The sequence below is a fragment of the Anabas testudineus genome, chromosome 13 (genome assembly GCF_900324465.2).
Source record: "Anabas testudineus chromosome 13, fAnaTes1.2, whole genome shotgun sequence".
Taxonomy (NCBI): Eukaryota; Metazoa; Chordata; class Actinopteri; order Anabantiformes; family Anabantidae; genus Anabas; species Anabas testudineus.
In genome coordinates, this window is record NC_046622.1 from 15,085,614 (window position 1) to 15,111,563 (window position 25,950).

Consider the following 25,950-nt stretch of genomic DNA (forward strand, 5'->3'; position numbering starts at 1 on the left):
AGACGACTGCAGACAGAAAAAGGAAAAGTGGGAGATGGAGAGGAAGAGAGGGTAGAGAGAGAGAGAGAGAGAGAGAGAGAAAAGGGTGTGTGGGAGAGAGAGAGAGAGAGCGAGAGACTGGGCGCGCATGTCCAGTTCCTCCATGCAGACTGTTCTCCCAGCTCGCCAATCATTCCAGCGAGTTTCCCCACTCTTTCTCTCGCCCCGTCTTTGCATGTGCACCGGACATCCAGCTCTATCTTGAGCGGACACTGCGGGGGAAAAGAAACGAACGAACCCACCATGGAGTAGGAATACTGCTGGGACATAGCGGGGAAAAGCCTTTTTTTCCATCTTTCTTCTTTTTCTCTTTTCCTCACGCCTTTTTTTTTTTTTTCCTGCCCCCTGTATCTCGATGTCTCTCAACAGTTTCTGAAGGAACTGAAGGAAATTAAAAAAAAAAAAAATGAGGATTAATATTTTTTCTTGGCACTTTCTCGGGGTGTATTCCGCCCTTTGGGGGCTGGCCACGGGGGCTTTCCCCAGCTCAGTGCAGATAGGTGAGTTGAAGGATTACTGATTTACGCACGGGCTGAATATCAGTGGATTAGAACAGAAGTCACCGAGGAAAGGGGGGGGGGGGGGGGGGGTTGGCTACGCGGGCACTTCAGGCACCAAAACACAAAAATCAACGTCAAACACAACAAATTCACGCAAGGCTGATTTGACCAAACACGCATACTTGTACTGAAACATTTTCTCTCCCGTGCATCTTTTCTCTTGTTTGTCGATTCTATGCTGAGACTCATGCGCACACATAATATGTCACTTTCTTCACTCGAACCATACTTTAACTCTATTTGCGTGTATTTTACCAGCTGTTGTGGGCTCATCAATGTTTCAGGGAGCTTTGTTCCCTTGTAGTCCTCTTCACTGTTTAGACACTGCAGTATTCTCTCTCTCCTTCTCTCTCTCTCTCTCTCTCTCTCTCTCTCTCTCTCTGCCCTTTTCCAGTTACCCTCCTCATGTCAGTGCGGGAGAAGCTTCTCTTTCAGCCCGCCTTATACATATCAGAGATAAAGTTAACTAAATCGAGATCCTCCTGTGTGCTCAGTGCATATGGACCATGCATGTAGGCAATCGCTTCTCTCGCTCTCCCTCCTTTTCTCTCTCTCTCTCTCTCTCTGTCTAGGTTGTACACACGCACACATGCACACACACTTGTGCAGGCATGTGTGTGATAATGAATGCACTGCATCACTCCTTGTGGGGGGCAGCTGGGAGGTCCTATAATGAGATTCGGTTCCTTAACTCAGTCTTCCTACAGCTGCCAATAAACTTAATGCACAGTATTTTTGGCTTGGCACACACACACACACACACACACACACACACATACTTGCACTGACTTTCAAGGATGCATGTGCACATGTACAGTACATAGATAAGAGTCAGAAAAACGTACACATGCTGTGTGCTGTGCAACGACTGCAAATATACATCCATGTACAGCATCTGGCACACTTCTCTCCCACTAAGGTACATACAAATATACATACGTGATTGGTTTCAGCTCCCCACTAGTTCAGCTCAGGAGTTACTGTCATATCTCTGCATTACCCAAGCCTAATATGCAAAATAGACACACATGCATGCATATGTGTGTGTGTGCGTGTGTATGAAAGAGAGAGAGAGATAAAGAGAGAAAGCAAGACCAACACAGATGACAATGTTTGTGAAATTTCTTTGAGAAAAGAGAGAAATAATACATCATTTCTGAGCATATCTAGACTGCTTGTCTATGAATGGATGTGCTCTGAGGTGAAAATCTACCGTAAAACAGAAGCCGAGATTTTCACTTTGCAATGGGTTTGCAGCAATAAATAGGAAACTTAAATCATGCAAATAATGATTATTTGATATTAAATAATAATCCTGTTAATGCAAACTGCACATTACACACACACACACACATAAAATACTCAAGATGTGTTGTCCTTTTGTATCATGTGTGTTTGGTGTCTGACTTTGTGACTGATCTACAAAAGGGGATGATGATATTTCTGAGAGACACAGAAAGAGAAAATGTAGCATGAATTAAATGATACACACAGATGAATAACATGTTGACATCTGCTTTATTCAGTATGACCAAGTTTGCCCCTTGTCACTTGATTCTGCCTCACGCTCTCTTTCTTAATGTACTGTCAAGGCTTCAGCGTCTGCCGGTGTAATCCATCAGTCTGGTTGAGATAAACTTAAGTCACATCAGCTAATCTGAGTTCAGTTTAAACACTGAAGTAATGGGTGCAGATTAAGCATAACAAACTTATTTTACTCAGCAGTTCAATTTAGTTAATGAAAATCTTACAGACGATGGCCCTTATTCATGGAGACAAACAAAACAGTTGGCAATTGCATTTTTCATGTGCCAGGTGATGTTGGGAAACCGACTTTGCTGCTTCAATTTCAGCATTCAATTTTTTATTAGAATATTACTTGCAGCTCTTTGCATGTACTGTGAATGTTACAATATTGATTATGGCTCTGTTTGTGGTTATTCTATCATCTCTGACCGGGCCATGTCCACTCTGAACACTCTGGGTTGTGTTACACATTGACCTTGCAGGTTGTCTTCTTTTTCCGATATTTTTTTTCTCTTCTGCTGAATATAACATCTATTAAGAAGGGTATTTTTCAGGGTGTCTGAGACAGACCAGTATTCTCAGCCAGCTGATTTGAAAAGCCAAGGGAAGCAAGGACTTCTCAACAGTCCTGAACAGGACTTGATCTGACCAACACATACAATAAATAATAATAATGAGGGTCATACATGGGTCAAATTCCCACAAAAAAGACTACAGTTTCTAGCAGTATTTTGCAGCATTCAAACTGGGATTTAACTCTGCCAGGTTTCCCACCCAGTGGCAGCACCACCCAAAAGGGGATTGTCTCTGGAAGAACCTTCTCTCCTATGTTTTACCGAATGCCAAAAGACCAGTAAGTGGCTTTATGGAAGACTTCAACATAAAAAAAGCCATATAGGCAAACTGGCTCTTAAACACAAAGAAGAACCTATCATCATTCACAGGAAGTCATGGAGCATGGAAATCAGTAAAAGGAAAGTGACCAACAAGTCTGTGCTCCAGATTCCATTAACCAATAAGAACCCAGCCCCATGTCTACTGAAAGGAAAATTATGTGGGAATTGAATCAAATCAAATGGACTATTTGGAACAGATTTCTTAAAGTGTTAGTGACACCCAATCAAGAGGAGTAAACTACACCCTAATTACACCTGAATAAAAATACATACTCTACTTGTTAAACTGTCCAGTGCAAAAAGACATCCAGTACTCCAAGATTGAAAAGGCTACAGACAGCCATGAAAACTATAGAAGGACTTGAAGGACTTCATATCAATAGCGCTCTGGATCATATTGGATCACATGCAGGATAGTGGAAAGAGACTGTTGAAGTACAGAGTCATGACAAGGTTGAACAGTTGGCACATCATTGATACAGACACAAAGAATAAAGATGATCAAGCCAGAAGGTCTGGATGAAGAAACTCACAGGGCAGTCCTGATGAAATAAGTCCTTGTTGAGAGAAAAGTTTTCAGAAAGGAACCTGGAAGTCACCCTTGCACCAGTCAGTGTATGACACCCTTTCTGAAACCAATAAACTGCGGACAGACGGAAGAACCACAGCGCGAAGTGGAAAGGAAGGCACGGTGGCCAACGTCCTGTCATGTTGGAACACAGCAGCCACTCTAGGGACAGACATGCCGCTGCTTGATAAAGTGCTTCGGCTCCTGTGAACTGGTTAAAGAGTTCAACTCAACAGAGCCTTGGAGAACAACGGCAGCTCGATGACTGAGGCTGATCTGCCAGCCTTCACACGTGCTGGATTTCTTTCTTTCCTGAGTGTTTTCACATGTTCATTTACTCATTAACTCTGTTTCTAACATTTAATCCCGAGACTGTGCAGTCTCCAGCTCTCTTATTTTCATTCTGTCAGGTGGGTCATATCGGGCGATATTTGTAAAGGTCAACTGACACTTACCTCACTCTCTCTCTCTTTGTGCATGGCTCACACGCCTCTTTTATATAGCGAACACTTTTTGAGCTGGCCTTCCCCCCCTGTTTTCTTTTATATGCTCTCAAACGTATTATTTCTTTGAATGCCTTCCTGACGGCTTAGTTGTCCCTCTTTTCTTCTCCAGTCCACGCTCCCTCTTTGGCTTTCTCTAGTTTCATCAATGAAATGCATAGTGTGGGTATCCGTCAGTGTGTTTGTATTCATGTTAATGTGTGTGTGTGTGTGTGTGTATGTGGGAGAGTGAGGACGTGCCGAAAGACAAATTACCTTTTGTAACAAAGCTAATGAAGATCTTGGCTTTCTTCTCTCTCCCCTCCTCTGTTTTTTTTTCTGCCCTCCCCCTATCTGTCTTTCTGTCCCCATATTACTTTCCTTCTTCCTGTCTCTCACGCTCTCCACCCTACAATGACTCACTTCCTGTACCCTCCATCATATCCTTCTCCTCCTTGCCCTGTCTCTTTGTCCGTCTAGGTGGATTGTTCATTAGGAATACTGATCAGGAGTATACAGCGTTTCGACTAGCTATCTTCCTTCACAACACCAGCCCTAATGCTACAGAAGCTCCCTTTAACCTGGTCCCGCATGTTGACAACATAGAGACTGCCAACAGCTTTGCTGTCACCAACGCATGTAAGTGTATGAACCAGTGACTGAAAATCTGATTCAAGTTTATTCTATCTTTCTATCTCTTTGGGTTTCTCTTCATTATAGTCTCTCCATGTTTGCTTTTTAGTCTATATCTAATCTCTCGCCACTATACTGATGGATAAAGATTGCTTTAATTAGGAACTTAGGTTGTTTGAAAGATCAGGCTGCAAATTTATCATCACAAACGCTCTCACCACAAGGTATCTTGAGGCAATGTCAGCGGTTAATTTTGCTTACAATAAAAAATGATGACCCACACTAGTTTTAATCATACATTTGCTCCTCTATATTTTATCCAAACCTTTTTTCCAGTTAGTATTATCATTCCATTCACAAAAAGGGAAGGTGAAATATTACAGCTTATTACAACTACAAAATTAGTCACGGAACAGTTGCAGACAGTGGTGGAAACGGCTCCTTTTTATTCAGACTCGAGGGGAACGACAGGTATCCGCGTCCTCTGTGATCTTTTAGAGGATGACAGCTAATCTTTCACTACCCCTGTCTGTTCTCTGGGAGTTCAGATGTAATTCTTCACACTCCCTTTTGACCTGGAAGCTTGTAAGAGAGATTTTGGCGATGTCAGTACTGGGAAGTCAGTGTTAACAAAGCTATGTGGGCAGCCAATAGCTGCAACATTTCAGAACTGCTCAGCATGCTAAGGTGCCTATGCGTGTGTGTCTTGAATATATATTTCATATTTTTTCATATGTTTTGACCTGGGGTTCTCTGGTTATAGCACATTTACCTAGTGTTAGTAATTCTTTCTTTTGCCATGTCTACGGCATATTTTAGAATTGACATTTGTATTTTTTGTGTTTTAATCCAGAAGAATAAGGAGAAAGATTACAAATGATCCAGTGCTGTTCATCATTTTAAGAGACATTTATCCTTTTTGACGTTCTCCGTGCACACTCTGGTTATGGTTCTTAAAGAGCTTAAGAAAAATTAGATTTCCGTGGCTACAAAATGTGAAGATGTTCAATGTTTTTCACTTTTGTGTGATCCATGGTGCATATTGAATTCCTCTTAAGGGTATCACATTTCCTTATTAACACAGCCCAGTTGTGCACCCATCTTATTTTTGGGGAAATCGTCGAGTGATTATACTGTAATGTTTTACTTCCTCATCTCATTAAACTTTAACAAATCAACCACTGGGACTGTTAACTAGGAACAGAAAAAATCAATACAATATTATACAACAATGCAGTGCTTCTCCTTATGGTATTATGTCAGTGTGTTTAACAGTGTTCTTTAAATATCTCCAGGTTGTAAATGTAAACTAATACAAGCTGCTCCATTGCCATCCAAGACTACTGAGGATGGTAAAGAAATGGTTCTCAGAAGAATGCTTAGAAGTATGTTAAGTCTTGAGTATCATCTGGCAATTGATTTATGTTGTTTTGCACTAAGTAAAATAAATAAAGACATTTTATATGCCTGGGTGGTATTATTAGACAATTTCACTGTAGCCAAATGCAAGTTATACAGAACCATAAATCAAAACTGTGTAATGCAATTTCAAAGTTTGTTTTTCTCCCAGCCCCTGTATTGTCACCCCACTTGAGCAAAAAGACAACCCACAATAACTGGAAAATTAATAGTCTATCTACCTCCTCCCTCCCACAAATACCATCTTATGCCACATCTATTTATTTTCACTGGTAAATTGTATGAATTTGAGGGTGCCTATTGAATACACATCGGATGATTTTCTTATAATGTCAGGGGAGGGAGGTATGATTATGACTAGACACAATCAGTTCTGAGTGTTCACAATCTGTGTGTGTGCACTGAAGCCAGTCTGACTGCGATATGTCACAATCGACATGGGGGCGCTCACTGTTCTTGTTGGCTCAGTCCTATTTCTACTATATCCTCTTGACCTGCAAGTGTCTCAGTTATAACAAATTCATGCTGTGCAGTCAAGCATTGTTAAAATCCAGAGAACTCTATTTTAAAACTTAGTGGATACCCTCATGTTTCTATAGACATGACATTTGTCAGACTAAATTTAGGGAACATTTGTTTAAAAAAACAGACATTGAGAATATGTTCATTTGACAAAACTGTGCAGTCAGGGTTTGAAGATTTAATTCAGTGTAAGAATCATTGATAATTTTGATATGATCCTTTCAGATTATGTAAAAATGAAGATTTTATCAATACAGCTACGCAAAACAAATCAAGAAAAGGCCAGCAGTGATTTTGTTTATTGTCAACAATTACCAATAGAAGACCAAAACCACAACAAGAAGTATTGTGTGTGGTAAAAACCTTATATCAGGGCCGACCCAGACACATAAAACAAGTGGATGAGTTTTACTCTACTGTCACTCTCCTCCCTCCTCCTGTATTTTGCTTCTCCTCTCCTCTGAATCACCTTTTTGACCCTATACCAGTATGAATTTATATTTACACTGTGTTTATTATGTGTACTAAATGTATTAAGGTTGATTCTAACAGCCTGTTTCAAAACATTTGTTGTTGTAAAATGTAAGGTACATACATATTATCTAGCTAAAGACTAGTTTCTCAAACAGTTCACAGATCAAATCAATACAAGTCATCCAGTGGAAACATGAATGTACATTTTCCTTCATTTCCAAGAACAGCGTCACTGTCCCTGTCAATTCCACCTCCTGACTGAGTTAAATTTGCTAAAAGCCGCTGTATCCTGTTGTTTGGATAAACAGTTGGATAAATAGTTAATTAAGTAAAGTTAACTTTAATTTAAAATAAACTTTGTATTTATGACCCAATTTGAAATATTTATGTCTTCGATTAAAACAACTGTGCTACAGGCTCAGACCTACAGACAGGAGGATGGAAGTCAAAAAGTGCTAAGGGAGAGATTGAGAGTAACTAATGTTGACAATAGGAGATGCGTTCACACTTATTTTACCCTGGAAGATGAAAAACTACAGCAAAGCTGCACTTTTGTAAACAATGTTCATGAGTCACACCTGCCACAGACGCCTGCCTTCCACAAACTAGATTCCAGGTGGGGTTACTGCTGAGTTAGCCAGGTAAGGGCTAAAATAGCATGCAACAACTTATCTGAACATGTTCAGCTATCAAGTGCCTTTCAATTTGTTTTATATAGAAAGGGAAACAGATAGAAGTCACTCTATATGCCTTCAGTATCGTCCACATTTCCTTCTCTCATACTGTAGGTACACAGACGCATTCATACATACATATTCATGCAGGCATTGGGCCATAAGAGGAGGAGTGCTTGGAAAATGAAGCTCCTCCATGTGAAACATCTGCTTTCTCTCCGCAGGCTACACATAACAAGTGTAACCACTTTGCTCTTTTACTTTGTCCCTCTTTCTCTTCCACTATCCATCTCTCTTTCTGTCTCTCTCGCTCTCTTTCTCTCTCTCTCTCTCTCTGTATCTTTCTCCATTTCTGCGCGTCCTCATCTCTGTCACTGTCGTCGTCGTCTCCTCGTCTCCTCAGTTTCTCTTTTCCTCTGTTTCCCTGTTCTCCGTCATGTTTTGCCTTCTCTCTCCCGCCTCCACACAGGCGTGGTGAATGGATCTCTAAATTAATCCCTGACTCTTGCTCCGGGTGGTGAGCAACGCTTCGAATTAGAATAGGGAATTTTGCCTCTGACCTTGGCTAGTTCCTCTCTATTCTAGTATTCAGGAAGCGTGAACAGATCATAAAAATCCCTGGTCCCCATCGTTTTCCCTATTCACTGAGGAATACAACCCATTTTCTTGTCTCAGGGTCACATAGCCACACATCCTCTGCTGCTGTCAATCCTACTTTGTTGTTTCCTGCATGTACATGTATACCAGTGGGTCTACTTTGTACAACAGGTATACATATATCTGGCTGGTTGTGTCTTGCCTTTATGTACAGGTAATTGCCTATACTGTATGTCTCAGCCAGAGAAGTACTGCACCACTGGGTTCACCACTGCATCTCTATTCACTGGCTTATAGAAAATTAATGCACATGGATTACCATGATTGAAAGCTGCAGAATTTGTCTGTGTGTGTCTATGTGTGTGGTAAGATATCTGTCCAGACAGTGTGTGCAGACCTGTGTGTCAGTGATGTGCAGTGGCGTGTGCGAGTGTGGCTGTGTGTAGTGTATGTGTGCTGTGGGAAAAAAAAAAAAAAAAAACCTGCTGAGACAGAGCATGATGAAGATAAACAGAAAGTGATAAGGTGAATTAGGAATAGAGGAGAAATAAATGGAGAAGAAAGGATTTGTGGCGAAGAAATGGTTTTGCCTGGTTTGTTTTTGCCAGAGCTGAGACACACAATGATGTGCTGCCACAGCCGTAAATGCTACTCCTTATCTGTGAGGGTGATACTTTTATTATGATCCATTTCATGTCCAAAACTATACTAAAATAATAAGTTGTGTTATTCTATTCTATAATCTCTGCCCTGCTATAATGATATAATGATGATAACCTGTAGTGTGGTGGTTTGGGTGGGTAATTAATGCACTGATGCATAACCTCATATCTCAAGTAGAGTTAATATAGATTTTAGTGGATCATTCACACATCAATACTGTTTACATTTTATTGACTACTAAAGATTGGATTTACACGCAGGCTGCACCTGATTATTGTTGGAGGCTAACTGCGTTAGGCTAGAATCTCCTTGAAGTGTCAGTCGTCTTTTATCCCTTTGTTCAGAGCTAAGGACGCAGTTAATTAATGCAAAGATGTGATGGCGATCTGGATTAGGTAATGAAAGATAGACCTGCACTCGTGACAAGGCAGATACTCTTATCGTGTCAGTCTTTGCACTGTATTTGCATAAATATGACATTTTAATGAAATATGTAGACTTCAGGTCCACTGTTGGTTACTTGTTTTTAGAAAAAATATCTTCACAACACACCTCAGGCTCTAAGGAGCACATTGATACTGTAGCTGCACACATGGGTGACTATCACCGTGTGAGTCAGTGGTTTAGATTGCATGTGCAAGTACAAGTATGTGTGCTGTAAAAGAAAGAGTAAGCAGGAAGCAGAAATGGCATCACACTGCAGAGGAATTAACAATAGTGTCACTGGGTGTTGTTTTCAGATCTCCTTTATTAAGGTGTCACAGGTGGAATATAAGATCAAGGACAGTTTGTTTGGTCAGGAGTGTGTTTTGATGATCACATCCATCATTGTTACCTTCAGCAAAGAGAGAAATGCCAAAATAAGAGATTCACTGCATGTTAAGTAACTCAATTTCTGTTTTATTCTCTTAAAAGTTTACAGGCGTCAGTGATATCTGAAAACGCAGGTGATGCTTGAGTTATGCTTACATGGCCGTTAAAGCTGATATATAACTCCTCACAACTGTATCTAAAGTAGACACAGCAGCTAAATAGACAGCCCTGGCCTGCGTGTGTTGTGATATTATTTCCTTTATAACTAAATCATGATCACCTTTAAGATACTCACAGCATTATCTCCAATGAAACACTTACTTAGTAATGATGGTGTTAATAGTTGAGCCCAGTGCTACTGGATGTGCGAAGTAGCAGTGCATACTATAACTATAATATGACACATGTTAATATGGTAATTCTTAAAATAAAAATATAATTCATGGACTTCAGGGCCCCCTGCAGCAGCATTAGGTATCACAGTGGTTCTGAGGATTTCATCCTGGTACTTCACAGCAGTCAGGGTACTAGTGGCTGTGACATGGAGGTCTGTGTGACCCTCCATGAATATGTCTCCCTAGACCATCACTGACCCACCACTAAACTGGTCACGCTGGGTCGTCATTCATTCAAAAAAAATACAAGTATTAAAACATTATTATTATATGATGGCGTTTGCTACAAATGGTAGATGTTGTTGCAGTTTGGTTGCATAGGAAGGTTGGGTCTCAACAGTGGCGTGTGTTTTGGGGCATGTTTCAGGAACACTTTTCTTCTCATTAAAGATGCAAAGTGGAAACACGCCCTACCGGTCTACATTCCCCTGTTGACCAAAAAATTACTTTGGTGATTTAGTTGTTAATTGAAAGGGAGTAAAGAGCAGTGATGGTTTTACAGGTACACATGTAAACACGTACAAACACACCTATAAACCTATACTTTTAAAAGAGTTCATCAGTGCTTCACTTTCACTTTACACATTCAAGCTTGAAGGTTTGATTAAGTACATTCCTGGAGCACTTTGCTACGACTCAGTAACACCCACACCCACATAAACACAAACACATATCTTACACAGTCTCTCTCTGTGTGACATATTGATTTGCCAACCTGTGCGTATACTGTAGTTCCAAGTTCTCCACATACAGCGCCTCTCTCTTCCTTTCTCTTGCTCATTTTTTCATTAACTGGCTCAGTCATCTCGTAGATGATTTGAGACACTTAATAATAACACAGAGCCGTCATCTTTATTGGTGACGTTTTGCACGGTCATATTTCTTCTTAATGGCCACAAAGGGGGAAATAGACTGAAATGAAATCTGAAACCCTGGCAGGGCAAGGAGATTTACCTTGGAACAAGCCTGCGTTTATTCATATTACTGAAAGTGCGTGATGAGGCCGATAGCCACCTGAAATGCTTTCCCTGCCATTTAGACTATCATCTAATCATTTTCTAGCACAGAGCTAATAGCATACCAGTAATAAATTAATTTAATTTCAACTTTTCCCATTTATAGCTACCTTTACCACAGCCTTATGCCGTTTGTTAGTCACCATTTAGTAATAACCATTTGGTAAATGTTTAAATTTAGTTGAGTTAGCTCGAGATTCCATTACAGCTGTTTAATTTCATTTGCGAATTGCACCTTAACACCTCATAATCTCTATTAAGAGGTTTAAAGATGTCTCTCATTTCATCTAGTCACTCAATTTGACTGACATCATCACACGGAGTAAGTAACCAAGAATAGATTTGCATTAGCAACATAACTGTATGCACATGCATTTTTGCTCGAATACCTCGCCACAGTCTCAGTTTTTCCTTTTTTCTGATTTCCCTTTAGTCACCAGCGAGTATCCGGTGAGTTCATACGGCATGTGCACGGTGGCTCATGCGTCATTTTATTCCTAGCAGTAATGACCAAACAGCAAGTGATATTATTAGGCCACGCTGCATGTCTCAATGAACCTGCACATTTGCTCCAGGTAATCTGATTTCATTTAGTGGTACAACAAAACAGACTGTTTCTCAGTGTGTCTCAATTTCATTAAAACATCCGCTGCCAGGGAGTAAAGCTGACATCTGACTGCACTAGCAATAGCTGAGGGCTATGGTGCACACAGGCAGCATTAGACTTCATGTTTGCCAACAGTTATGCCAAAGTATCATCTACAAACAGCTATAACCAGTGTTTCTATATTCATTTATTAACTTGTGGTAATGAATCCAAAGATAAATATCAACTGTGTCTGCTGTTCCCTGCAGCTCTACAGGGATTTCTGATGCGTTTCAACTCGTCGTGTTATTTCAGTCTGCAACTGCTGTGGTTCACTGGGACTACAATATAGATCGCCAGGGTTTTTAAAGAACGTCACTAGCATTTCGGGGCTAAACATGTCAGTTGGCAGTATTTTACAATGAGGGGTAGAGACTAATACTGACACTAAAGCTGCACTGAATCTCATCTTAATGAAATTCTTTTTTTTTTTTTTTTTTTTTTGTGGGTCTGCAGTTCCTTCAGGCAAGATGAGACAGAGTGAGACAATCTTATTGCAGGTTTTACAGAATACCAACCCGGAAGCTGGGGAGATGCTGCAGTGTTTTGTCAAAGTGATTTTAAAGCAACAGAAAAAAAAAACAAAAACATTTTAATTAACTTGCTGTTGTCAATCAGAAGCATTCAGATTGCCGTCAGTGCTGTATTCTATTGCCTGGTTGTCAGAGCCTGTAGTGATGAACGGTGGATAATATTGTTAGACCATGCACTGCGTCTTAATGAATAGCTATGTTCCCTTCAGGTACTCTGACTTAACTGGAATAAAAGGCACACTGTGTGTCTTTAACCTGACCCACACCTACAGACTTGTACCCACACCCTAAGTGCCTTAACTGCCTCTGTCTGGCTAATGCTTTTCATTAAGACCCCTGTATTCCCCACTGGGCATGATAGCTGCGCTGTAAACAGCCAAAAATGTCACTTCCCTCTGTGTTTGTTTTTCATGCTCTAGCGTTTTTGGAAGATGAAAAGCGTGAGAAAAGATGACAGCGGATTTTAAGTGTTACGTGTCGCCTTAGCGAAGCACAGTGGTGTTTATACTGAATGGCTGCGGTAATTGTCTGTGACGTCTTTGTGTTGGTCTTCACTCTCTCGGCTTAGCTGCAGTTGTTTTCATGTCCTGATCAAAGTATTTCCCATTTGCAGACTTTCTTCTCTCTTGTTCTTTCATTCCTCTCACTTTGCTTTTTCATGCTTATGAGCACAAACATGCACTCTCACATCATCACAAACACAAACATGCTGTTTTGTGGTTTCATTCTTCTGCATTTCCTCCTTTCTTTATTTCTAACTGCATCAATTTCCCTGATTCAGACGCTGCATTTATCTTTTGGTTTCACCTTTCCATCAAACTCTATTTCTCTCACACCCCACCTCTGTCTGTCATTGCTCCCATTACTCTCAGCTGTTAAGTGGCATGTGGTGTGGCACATTGGCTGCTGAAGAACACGTTGTACCTAAAACTACGTCATCACGTCTCCCCTACTCTAATCTTAGTGTAAAACTGAACCCCAAAACCCCAAAGTATTAACCCTCAAACAGCTGTTTGAAGTGGAAAAGCAGTGGATACACATGTACAGTAGACACACACATACACATAGATGCTAGATTTGTCTAATTAAAGGTGCAGAGTGGTAATAGTTCCATTTTATGCTTTGTGTGCATTTCTACATGCTTGTTAGTGTGTGTGTGTGTGTGTGTGTGTGTGTGTGTGTGTGTGTGTGTGTGTGTGTGTGTGTGTGTGTGTGTGTGTGTGTGTGTGTCTAAAGGTCATGCCTCTCATTTCTAAGTGAGCCTCAGTGAGAAGGACTGAGTGGCAGCTCTCATCAATATTAACTAATGCCCTTCCTTTCATCCACATCATAAATCCATGGGAACAAATGCACACACACACACTTGTGCACGCACGCACACACACACACACACACACACACACACACACACACACACACACACACACACACACACACACACACAAAGGCAACAGTTTGGCCATGAGTTCCAGCTGTGTGTTTATACATATGTAAGTTATTCTACATTGGTCAAAAGATGTTTGCAAATCGAGAACATTAAGACTCTCCCAAACCTCAAAGCCGCTGTCAGGCTTGAACCAATTTATCTCTAATGGCCCATTGGTATTCAGCGAGGGTAATAGATTTCCAGGTAACCAGCAGGTAATTCATCACACTTACAAATAGGAAGAGACAGAGGAGGAAGCAAAAAGGCTATTAAACTGATCAGGGCAAGAGTAGGGCTCATGCAAAGAGAGGGAAAGGCTTTCATGGCAATAGAAGAAAATAACTAATTATGCAGTCTGTGGCAATTATCATGGGAGAAGCAGGGAGAGCAGGCATGCATGAACACATCAGCATAGACACACGCACACACACACACACACACACACACACACACACACACACACGCACACACAGCAGCAGCAAGTAATCTAACCTTTATGTTAGACAGAGGGATGGCTTCTGTGTATGTTTGGATATGTTCTGGGTTATGTGTTTACTGGTCTCAGAGGTCAATTTGTTTCTGATGGCTTTGGTATTTATCTCCTTAAGTTCACTGGTTTACCTGTGTGTGTTCATGCGTCTGTGTGTCAGAGCGTGTGTGTGTGTGTGTGTTTCAGAAGTCACATCATGGGTTTCCCATCACATCCTGGCTTTCCTCTGGCTGAGGTAGTGGAGTGCATCAAATAACGTGCGCGCGCACACGCACACACACACACACACACACACACACACACACACACACACCCACACACAATCGATCCGGCCCTTCAGGCTTTCACAGTGATGGATGGACACTCCCTTGTTTCTATTTTTACCCATGAGCACTCTGTGTGTCTGCCCTCTTATCTTCACAAGTATAGAAACATGATACCAGATCCCTGCATCATAATACAAACCACAAGCTATTCAGTGTGTGTGTGCTGGGAGGACATTTGTGATTGCTGCACTCCTGTGGCTAGTGTGTGTTTTTTCCACCCTGGTAGCAGCACAGCAGGTTTTTCGTGGCCGAGCCAACACCTTTCTTGTCTTTCTAGCCTTCTTTCTCTCTACTTCTGAGGCAGCAGTGTGGCAGAGCTCCCCATGGCACCATTTGCTGCCGCACAAGGAGTTTGCCGAGGAGTTTTTTTCTTCTTCTTCTTCTTCTTCTTCTTCTTCTCTAACCACAGAGAAGCCTGTCAAACCAAAACACAGTGAACAGTGCTGGGAAGCCACACACTACCCTTTTAACCAAGCTGCAGAAGAAGCTCAAGCTTCTTGGATATGCAGTGGTATTTCTTCAGAGTGTGTGAGATAAACAACCCTATAATTAATTCAACCATATGGCAAATAATAATGCAGAAATATCACGATGGGCTTCTAAATAATTCTCTTCACTAAACCTAAAACCTAGGAGCAGACAGATTTAGCTCATAGTTGAAACTCTTTGACATTTTGAGTAGTTGCTTCACCTCTGCCAGCTACAACGTTAAAATGCTGCCTATACTTAAATGCATTACATTAACAAATCAATCAAATATATTATAACCCTGCAAATGATTTGGGTGCTCACTGTTAATGGTGGGTGCCCATGAACCTGTGTGACTGTGAGCAATGACTGTGATTTTAAGGGCTATTGTGAATCAGGAGCAGTAACCAAACGATTCTTCCACTGGCCCATCTATGACACATTTAAGAAGTTTGGGGCAAAAAGACAAATTGTAGTTAATAATCATATTTTTCAAATATTTTTCAAATTAGAAATTAGAATTTCTCCACAGGCAGTAACATTGGCAACACTAATACTCATGGACAGTAGAGCTCTTTACCATTTAATTGACAATTCACCACAATATGTTTCTCCTAATTGTAAAAAAACAAAACAAAAGCAGGTGATTTGAGACCAATTCAAAAGAACGTCTCACACTTAGCATTGAAGAGCAGTCAGATCTGTCAACCTGTGTGTGTCAAACGTGCCTGTGCAATAGTCATAGTCACAAATTTGCTCCTGTGACGACTCCATTAAGGGAGACGTTGAGTTAGGAAATGTAAACTAGCTGAGCATCCATATTACCTCTTGGCAGTGCAGAATGAGTTCAAAACAAGGTCAAAGCCGTCCCATCTGGGGCCGTTTTAGCTGGAGGAGTCACCAGAGGGTGCTTACTAAATGGGATCACCAACTGCCTGAAGGACCCCACTGCTGTTGTTTTTCCCCCCCCCCCCCCCCTCTAATTTTCTGAAGTTAGAGGGCACTGCTCGCTGCTCATTCCACATTTAGCTAATAGTCTATATTGGCTCTGTCAGTATGTGGAATATCCTAAAAATATGTATTATTTATAAAATGTTGCCTTTCCGTCCATGGTGTGTGTCCATCTATCCATCTACAGTGCATACTGCATGCTAAGTGGCTACTGTAAATAGCATTCATTAGCAGCTATTATTGCCAGTTGACTGAGCAGATGGAGGGAAACACTGCACTCTGAAGCCCTTGATTGCTATAGCTGTCAAGGTACAGTTAGTAATTACACATATACAGCTCCCATAGGTAAATGTCAAACTGTGTGTAGGAGTGTGTTGTTTGTTTGTGTGTCACAATAGTGCCTGTTTTCTCCATTACATTTTTGTGATTAGTCTTTTACTTTATTTCTTTCTTTCTTTCTACCTACTTCCCTACTACTACTTGCATTTAGTGCTAATTAGTAACATTATGCATGTGAAATAACACGATGTTACCATTATTATTGTGAGCAGGTGCTGATGCTAGCATTTCACTCAAAGCACCATCATGCTTAAGTACAGCCTCAGAGAGCCACGACCATGGACGAGTCTTTTTTACTTATTTATTTCTGAGAGAGAAGATGAATATGGTATCGGACAGCTTTTGTGTTTGTAAGGCAGTAGGTGAGACTGGAAAGGAAAGATTTGGGTCAGTAATACGTTTGGTGTCTGCTTGAGGATGGAAAGGGAGGTGGTGGAGAGGATGAGAGGGAAGAGAAATGAAGACAAAGGCAATTCTTCGGCTTACCAGGAGATACAATTTAGAGCTTTGCATGTGATAGTACATTGTATAATATGCCATTTAATATACAGGAATCACATCTATAAATAATCACATCACACTTTCTGTGTGTGATAACACATATTGTTGTCTGTGATATGATCTTGAAAATAATGTTTAATTGTCTGCAGTTGCATGAAAGCAACAATGTGTTTCTGAAGACAGAGAAAGTCATGTTATGAACACTCTCACAGACACAGTGCATCAACTATGGATTATTACACATCTTATCAGGGCAGTGTTACAGACTCTGAATCATTGGCACCAGTGCACATGCACTTAACTTCTCTCTCTCTCTCACACATACACGTCATACTCTTTTCACTCATGCTCCCACAGGCTCTGATTGTCACACACACACACACACACTCAGACACACACACTGCCACACGCTCAGGGGGATGTTAGGATGATAGTACAGATGGCATAGTAGAGTAATATTCTCCATATGGGAAGGTAATATCGTCAGAGCAGTCGTCTGGGGAGAAGGCGAGAGAGGGAGAATAGATTTGCAGAGGGAGAGACGCAGAGACTGAGGTTCTGTTGTTCATGGGCAAAAGATCATGCAGGGCTGAATATGCTAATGAAGAAAACTGCTGTTGCTCGTAGTACAGTAGTAAAATTCACATACATATATACATAAGAAAGAGTAGCTCAGTACACTCAAGATATGGCTTGTTACCTTAAACTGAAATACAGCCTTTCTTAATGACTCCGTGTTATTAGAAAGACATTTGTGGAAGAAGAGCTAAGTTTGGATCATGGCTTAGACGTAGAAACCACCCGGCAAACTAGGCCAGCAGCAATATCTTGACCCGAACATGAGCTGCAGCAGGGACAAGGCAAATAGGGTACGACTGATGACTTCCGTTATTGTGGTGACAGGCAGGAATACCGGCAAGAACAGTGGTGCAATCCGGAGCAATTGAAGCAGTTTACAGAATCAGTACCATGGACAGCGCTTGTGACACACAACTCTACTGGGCCATTGGGAGACAAGCGTCAGCCCGATAGGAATCTACATGATTATGTATTTGGAAGTGAATACAGAGTAAGGTTTATTTAAAAGCTCTATCCAGGTGCATATTGCTAATTTACCAAAATGTTTTAATTGGATTTGCATGTGAAACTATTAATTATTACCAGAAACCACTATGTGGTTTAGTTAGTGACTTCCACTTGTAATATTGTACTTGAGTTAGATGCCTCAAACCTAGTCCTGGTCAAGAGCTCTTTCAGTGTTTTAAATCAGACGTATTATCTGAACACGGCTTTGTCTTTAACTGTTATAAGTACCAAGTTCAGGTTCTTGTTTTTTGGGTATAATTTACATTGGAGCCTGTATATCACCCATTTACCAAAACCTGCAAGTAACACAGCTGTTACTTTTGAAAAGTGACTATGATATACTAAGATTTAGCAGCCTTCCACTTCATATGGGATACTTAAAACGATGAGAATGTTATTAGTCTACGTACTGCTAAAAACAACTTCCAGTTTTGTATAAACAACTCGGAAAAAAAAAGAACTGGGGAGTATAGATGATATGCTTTTTAGCAAATCTATTTTTCATGAGAAGACTTCTGCGTGCTAAGTTTCCTGGACTTGAGTGTTTGCCAGCTGTGAACGCCACATACAATCCTGCCAACCAAGAGAAAATGACAGCTGGGAGAAAGAGATACTGGATAGCCACATGTGACACTATCTACACATTAAGCTTTGGAAACATGTCTTTCATCATTAATTGTAACAAATAGAAAAGAATAAAGTATTTTTGTTCAGCAAGATTAGAAGCAGCAAAGTAATCTTTCTATGCGTGTTTGTGTATTCATGTTCATCCATCTGTCCATCTCAGCAGTTGTTTATATCGTGCACATCTCTTTGCACATTCATATTTCACTTTGTGAGAGCAATTATCTGCCCTGTTTGTTAGCGGTTATCATCATGCAAACAGCTTAGCTTCAAGAAAGAGAGAGACCGAGTCAAACACTGCTCCTGAAAGCTTGATGTACAGATAAGGCTTTGAATGTGTGTGTATGTGGTAAATGTGTGTGTGTGTATAGGCCCAGCGGTGTATGTATATATAGCATGGTTACTGCTATAGGGAAATTAGTGTGTCTGACCACTTAACAAATTCTATTACACAGCACCGAAATGCTGCTTGTCTGGTAGAGAATCACCAGTGAATTAAATTAACACTGCCACCTAAATGCAAAAAGATATGAAGCCCGTATAGCAAAATATGCATAAAAGAAGTTGTTATTGCTTGTTTGAGGATGATTTGTTGTATAGAGATAATAAGCTACCTCCTGCTGTAGCTGTATAAAGTAGACTCATAATGACAAAGTCCTTGTAAAGCAGACTTGGCCAACAGCTAGAGGCTTTCTGCTGACATAAAGTATTCTTCTACTAGCCCTCGTCACTGGTTTGGCTCAACTTCCCAAGCCAATTACTTGTAAATTGATTATGTTTACTGAACTTACTGGGCTAAATTATATCTATTTGTGTCTTTCCTTTGCCGAGTGTTTGTTTCACATGCATGTGGCTGAACTTCTAATTGAAAACCGCAGTTTTAACTGCTGCAGTGTCTAAAAACAAAACTTGCTCGAATTGCTTGTTGCACAATTTCTATGTCGAGGAGAAATGCATTTCAGAAAGCATTTCCAACTAGGACACTCTGGTGCTGTGATAAAATTTTTTATTCATTGTATTGAATAGATAAATCCTTGGCATTACATTCGCGACCCGGAGGGGGAAAAAAAAGCATAAATCACAGAAAACACTCAAATAGAAAGGTGTGTATTGTCACTCACGCTGTAAACACAATCTCATAGGTAAACATGCATTTGATCATTCAGCAGCATTTATGTTTTATTCAAAACGGTAAGCTTCTTTAGATCTGTAGGTTATGAGTTATCAATTTTAACTGTGGCAAACTGGAGATGTGCAACACTTAAGAAAAGTGTTTTCCCACCTCGCATTAAGTGTAAGAACACCATTCTTTAATTTGTCCATTAACTTAACTGCTTTTCCTGTTATAATGCTGCAAGGTTTCTGGTGTCAATCCCAGCGGTCACTGGGTAAGAGGCAGCTACACCCTCACAGTCTATCATAGCGCTGACACACAGAGACAGACAACCATACACACATTTAGAGTCTCCAAATAAGAATATCTTTAATATCTTTACTAAAATCGATGACTGTGCCTGAAATTATGCATTGTGCTTATGTTCATAAGACAGCAAACATTGACAAAATTAATAATAGTAGCGCAGAGGCTTTATTGTTTTACATGTTTTAATGGAAAAGTGGACTTCAGCGTTAACATGGTCTTTATTAAATAAGTATGGAAGTTTACAAGTGTGCAACCAAGTGCAGGTCAAGTAATGCTCCTATTTCCACACATGTACCCTCACTTATGCATTCATTGGATGCTTTTTTCGCACAACCTTAGCTTTTCCCTACCACACTTGAACAAGGCATCGTCTGGTCACAGTTCTCTCACTTAAATATACCACTACAAGTGGTTTCACTTTGACATTTAAACATGTTAGCTCAGTCAAGTCACCCCAGCATTTTGACAGTTATATTAATAACTTCAGGTTCCTGGTCTCTTGTTGCTCAAAATGCTTGACTATCATTCTGAAAGTCTAACTCATTGTAATTCTCGGGATGACAGCCTCAGCAAAAGGCTAAAATGTAAATGGAGATATTTTATAAGGGAAAGGGGGTTAAAGAGTACTCAGCCACCATTAGGGACGACCTTTGAAACCAATTCATTATCCTTTAACTGAGAAAGGCCAACATAAATCTGGACTTGCAAACCAAGGACAACCTACCAAATAGATTAGGCTCACAGATTTGCTTCAGATGTCAGTTTAACACCATAAGTAGAAAGCCTACCAGTGACTGAAATATAAAGGTTTCTGCAGGAAATGAGAGAGCCTTTCCTTTGTGTATGGGTTGGTTTAGTGAGACATGGACACAGCTCTTTTAATTACAACTATGCAACTGGGGATTTTGCTCAATTATGACTTTTGTTTGTTGATATGTCAGCACAATACGTATCATTGTTGCTATGAATTTTTTCTAAGGTTACCTTGGCCCTTCTCTAGGGAAGAGGGAAATTTAAAAGTGTACAGTGTTGGCGGATAAGACAGTGTGTTTAGCTTTTAGCAGAGTTCGACTTTTAGCTTAGGGACATGGACTGTTCACTGTACTGCTACCCTGCAGTGTGTCTGTGTAAGGAGACTCCCAGGGGAACTGAAACTGAACTGTAGACACTCACAGGAACAAAGAGAGAGAAAGGTCTCTGTCTCTTCATCTATCCTTCTTTCATTTTCCTTTATCTTGTCTTTTCTTTTTTTTTTTACATTATGTGTGCCTTACTAAACCATTTGAGCTAAATGGTTTTGAAAGTCCAGGACATAAATGCAGCAACAGATACATCTGACAGCTTTGCCTGCGGCAATTTGAAATATTACTGATTACATCATTTCATCAAGCATTAATCAGTCAGAGTGTTGTGTGCAGGTGCACATCAGAATTAAGGCAATCACAGTGTTGGGTAAACAAGTCTAAACAATATCACAACCTCCTCCCACCCATGTTCAGTTTTTCTTTTTATATACTTTAAACTTTAACAGTGATCCATATGTTGCAACAACCTTAAATTCATATATGTGTTTCATAAGCAATAACATGATTGTCATTTGATTTGGTAGCAGCAGTCAGCACCATCAGAAAATCACCATAAACCATTATTTACAGTATAACCAGATACACATTTAAATGTGGCCCATATGATCCAGGGAGGGAAGACAGGGATGCAGCTGCATTCTGATGCTAATCCCGCAGGACATCACAATATGTATTTTTGAGCAGCCATGAATGATTTTATTTTAGCATTTCTGAACAAAATAGTGAAATCAATAATAGTGCTGTTTGAAGGCAGTTTTCCCAATCATGTGATGCATAACTTTCAATTAATTGTTAATGCATGTTAAAATATTAATATAATCTTTAAGCTTGTTTGATGAATATTTCTCCAGCTGGAGATGAGGTACAGTGGCAAAAAAGTATGTGAACCTTTTGGATTAGCATTCATTTGTCATTAAACGTGATTGATTCTGATTTTCATCTAAGTCACAAGTATTAACAAATATAATGTTCCTAAAATAATAACACAAAAATTCAGACCTTTCATGTCTTTGTTGAGAACAACCATAAAAACCACATAGTGCTAGTGGAAAAATATGTTAAACAGTGGTATTGCCAAAATGTTTTGTGGACTGATGAAACTATATTGAACTATTTGAAAAGCACAAACAGCACTACATTCGGTGGATGGTAGAGGAAACATCATTATTTGGGCCTGCTTTTAGCTGCACCAGGACCTGGCCAGTTTGCAGTGATTAGGGAGGAGATTAATTTCAAGTGTAAAAAAAAAAATGCTACAGAAAAATGGGTAAGTGTCTGTACGTCAGGTGAAGGAGTGGAGTGGAGTGTCAGAGCCCAACCCAATAGAGATGCTATGGAACAACTTGAAGAGATTTTTTTATTAATAAATAAATTAGATTAAATTCCAAAAGGTTTGATCAGTCATCACTAAAAACATGCTGTTCACTCATATATATGCTGGTCAAGACAATCTTGATTAATAAGGCTAAAATCAGAAAATAAACTTTGAACAAGACACAGTAGCCACTAAATAGTCTTCTATGACTGAATACAGTGTTATTTTCCTATATGTGTACCAGATAAACGCTGAATTATAGTACCCAACAGCCTTCATGGCACAGTAGGATAGTCATTTACCCCAACTTCTTATCCAGAAGAAGGGACGTGACTTTATTAAACTGTGTTTGACTCTGAAAGCGACAAATCATATAAGGACTTGTATCTTTGAGTATCAAAATGTACAGATGACATGTTTAACTCACTCAAAGTCAGCGATATGTCACTGATCTGTGTGACATGCTACAGCAGGTCCAGGACTGCAGGGTCAGCTATGAAATGATGCTCCAGAGATTCAGTGTCTGCAGGAGCAGTTGGCACATCACTGAAATAGGATAAATACAGACAAATAGGATTTGGTACTCCTAATTAAATTGCTGTCTTTGCTCATTCTAAGAGAGATATGAGGTGCTTAGGGCTTGTGTCCACCAAGCACCTCTTTTTATAGCTAGCAGCAACACTCAGCAGATGCTTGGGTAAAGTGCTAGTCATGGTTCTTACTGTTGCTATGAGACGATATGAGAGTACTGGAAGCACAAACCTCTTTGGGTAAAATTGGTTTTTAACTTTAATCACACTGGCACATTGAGTAAAAATATGCTCAGCTCTTAGCACTTTAAGAAGCGAGCATCTTTTTCATTGCAAGGAGGCTAAGAGGCCAGCGGAGAAGGTTTTAGCTTGACTGTATGCGCAGGCATTCACAGCTGAACAACATACTTCAAACATCTTTCCAATGCCTATTTTTAATTGTCAGACTAGGCTGTGTCAATTGGAGCAGCTAAGTAGGTACAGTAAAAGTAACTGAATGGCTCCACAGCACATGATGTCTTTTGAGCTGACTGCATGACTAACGAATAAAACTATAAACAACACTAAAATAAGGACTTGCTAGAGTTTATAATAGCAGTAAAGTAATACATAAGTCATAACTGATGCTTTTCCCCAGAATTATTTATTATTATTTATCTATTTTTTATTATTAATTATTAGTATTTTTTCACACCTACCTTTTAATCTTGTATTTGCTTTTAATTAGCTGGACAAGCACAGACAACCCTTTTATAGCACTTTTCCACCATAGTAGACAAAGCAATTTACAATTTGCCTCTTGGTCTTCCACCAATAACCGTGGCGCTGCTGTGTAATGCGTGGCCATCAGAAGCAATTTGAGGTTCAGTGTCTTGCTTAAGGACACATCGACATGTGGGCACAAGGAGCCGGAGTTCAAACCACCAATCATACAATCAGTAGGAAACTGGCTCTACCTCCTGCACCACAGACACCCAACATGTAAGATAAAATAAGATGAGTGTGTTCGAATTGAATCGAACCGAATTGGCATAATCCGATCAAAACGTGTCAAACGGAATTGGATTGAATGGTAGGGTGCAGCAAGCTGGAGATGAGCGGCCAGACGATGGAGAGTGAGGGTGAAAAAGACAAGCACGAGAGTGAGATGGATGGACTGAGGGAAGAATGAGGTATAGCGAGGTGAGGAGTGAGACAGCAGGAGGAATGGGTGGTGGGATGTCATTTCCTCTGGTAAATTACTGCTGTGTTTATCTTGTGAGCACACTCAATCACTGTGGACCGACTCATTTGGAAGGGCATACACACCGAGCTGTGTGTCTCTGCTACACACACACACACACACACATCCACACAGAGACAAGGACATATTTTTATTACTTTTTACAACATGTCATCAAGTTGTATTCTCACATTCTTTGTGCTTATAGCAATACAGCAATCAACATTCCCACCCATTTCAAACTCAGTACTTCCCTCTTTACTCATACATGTTATTGTCAAAGATTGTCAGTAGTGCCTTTGGAATTCAGATTGATAAAATGTACCTCATTTTGAAGTCGATGCTTTTAAAACTGTCCTCTGAAGAAAAGCAGCAGCAGCATCTGATTCAACATATGGCCCAGAACAGCATATGATGATGAAGTGACAAATACTTTTAATTATTGTATTGTATAGTAATTAGAACTCCTGTCCATCAGCAGCAAAGGATGAACATGGACTATGTTGTAACCCTATCCACTCTGTTGATATACCCCTTCTACTTTCTCTCAGAGGTTGGACAGGGAGAAGCTTGGGGCGTACATGCACAGTTGAGTCCACAGAACTGAACCGTTTCTTGTTAGAAATAGTTTTTTTTTACATTTTCAGCATTGCTGCCATGTACACACTGTAATATTTAAGCCCTAGTTAGCTTTCTGTGCAATTGTAGCACACAAAACCCCATATGTGAAGCATGTGGTGCAAACTTGCTTTCTGGCCTTTGAGCCCAAGTGTGCGGTTGAACAGATGAGAAAGCCTGAAGGTTTATGCATGACTACAGAACTGCAAGGAAGGAAAAATAAAGACCATCACAAGAGAGGAATGCATTCCAAGTGTTCTGTATCATAGGAAAGTGTTGGTTTTTGCACGTTTCTCTGTGTGATCGTTCCCTTGGAGAAAGATAAAAGCACAGCACTTTCATACAGTATGAGTCTAGCACAGTCAGTGACTTTCTCCTCCCCTCCTCACTTTCTTCTCATCTCCTTCTCCCCCTGTCTGCTGTGATGAATGGTTTTGATATCAAGTGTGTGTGTGTGCGTGTGTGTGTGTGTGTGTGTGCGCTCGTGTGTGTGTGTGCGTGTGGTGTGTGTGTGTGTGTGTGTGTGTTTGTATGAGATGAATGACTGTGTTCGTACTGGACAGGCCCATAGGGCTTTAGCTACTGTTCATAGTGCTTAAAGATGACTTGAGTAAAAAGGCTTTCTGTCACATCTTTTTCTCTATCTTTCTCATCTCTCTCTCTCACACACACACACACGAACACTTGTGCACATACAGATTAGCCCTGTTTAAAGAACTTTTTCCTAGGGGTACATAATGTAGCACTGTGACAGGTGGCATGTAGGTTCCTTCTCTTTTTCTCTCTTATCAAGCTCTTTTAATTTCCCTGCCTCTTTCACTCTCCTGCTATCTTTAATCTCTGCAGCTGCAGACCTCACTGGTGAGACAATGTTTCTGAACATATTGTCTATATTGTAAGTGTATGTGTTTGTGTGTGAATGCATGGTGCTCTGAACCCAGTTTTGCCATGATCCTCTTTTTGCCAGGCTCAGTAATACAAGGAACACAAGTGCAAGGGAAGAGAGGCTACAATTTGAAGTGTTTCTAGATAATCTTACAGATATGACCATTACGAAAATGATGTGTCCTGTAGATGCTGCATTACATC

At 40.3% G+C, this 25,950-nt stretch overlaps 1 protein-coding gene across 3 annotated transcripts in view; it reads left to right on the forward strand.

The window, feature by feature from the left end:
* Positions 1-429: 429 nt before the first annotated feature.
* gria4a (glutamate receptor, ionotropic, AMPA 4a) overlaps positions 430-25,950 on the forward strand; it is a 79,167-nt gene continuing 53,646 nt past the window's right edge. For all 3 annotated transcript variants that reach the window (XM_026369433.1, XM_026369431.1, XM_026369422.1), the window contains exons 1-2: positions 430-539; positions 4,553-4,711. In XM_026369433.1, the coding sequence (XP_026225218.1) occupies positions 446-539; positions 4,553-4,711 (253 nt within the window). In that variant the 5' untranslated portion in view covers positions 430-445. The remainder of the gene's footprint in view (positions 540-4,552; positions 4,712-25,950) is intronic.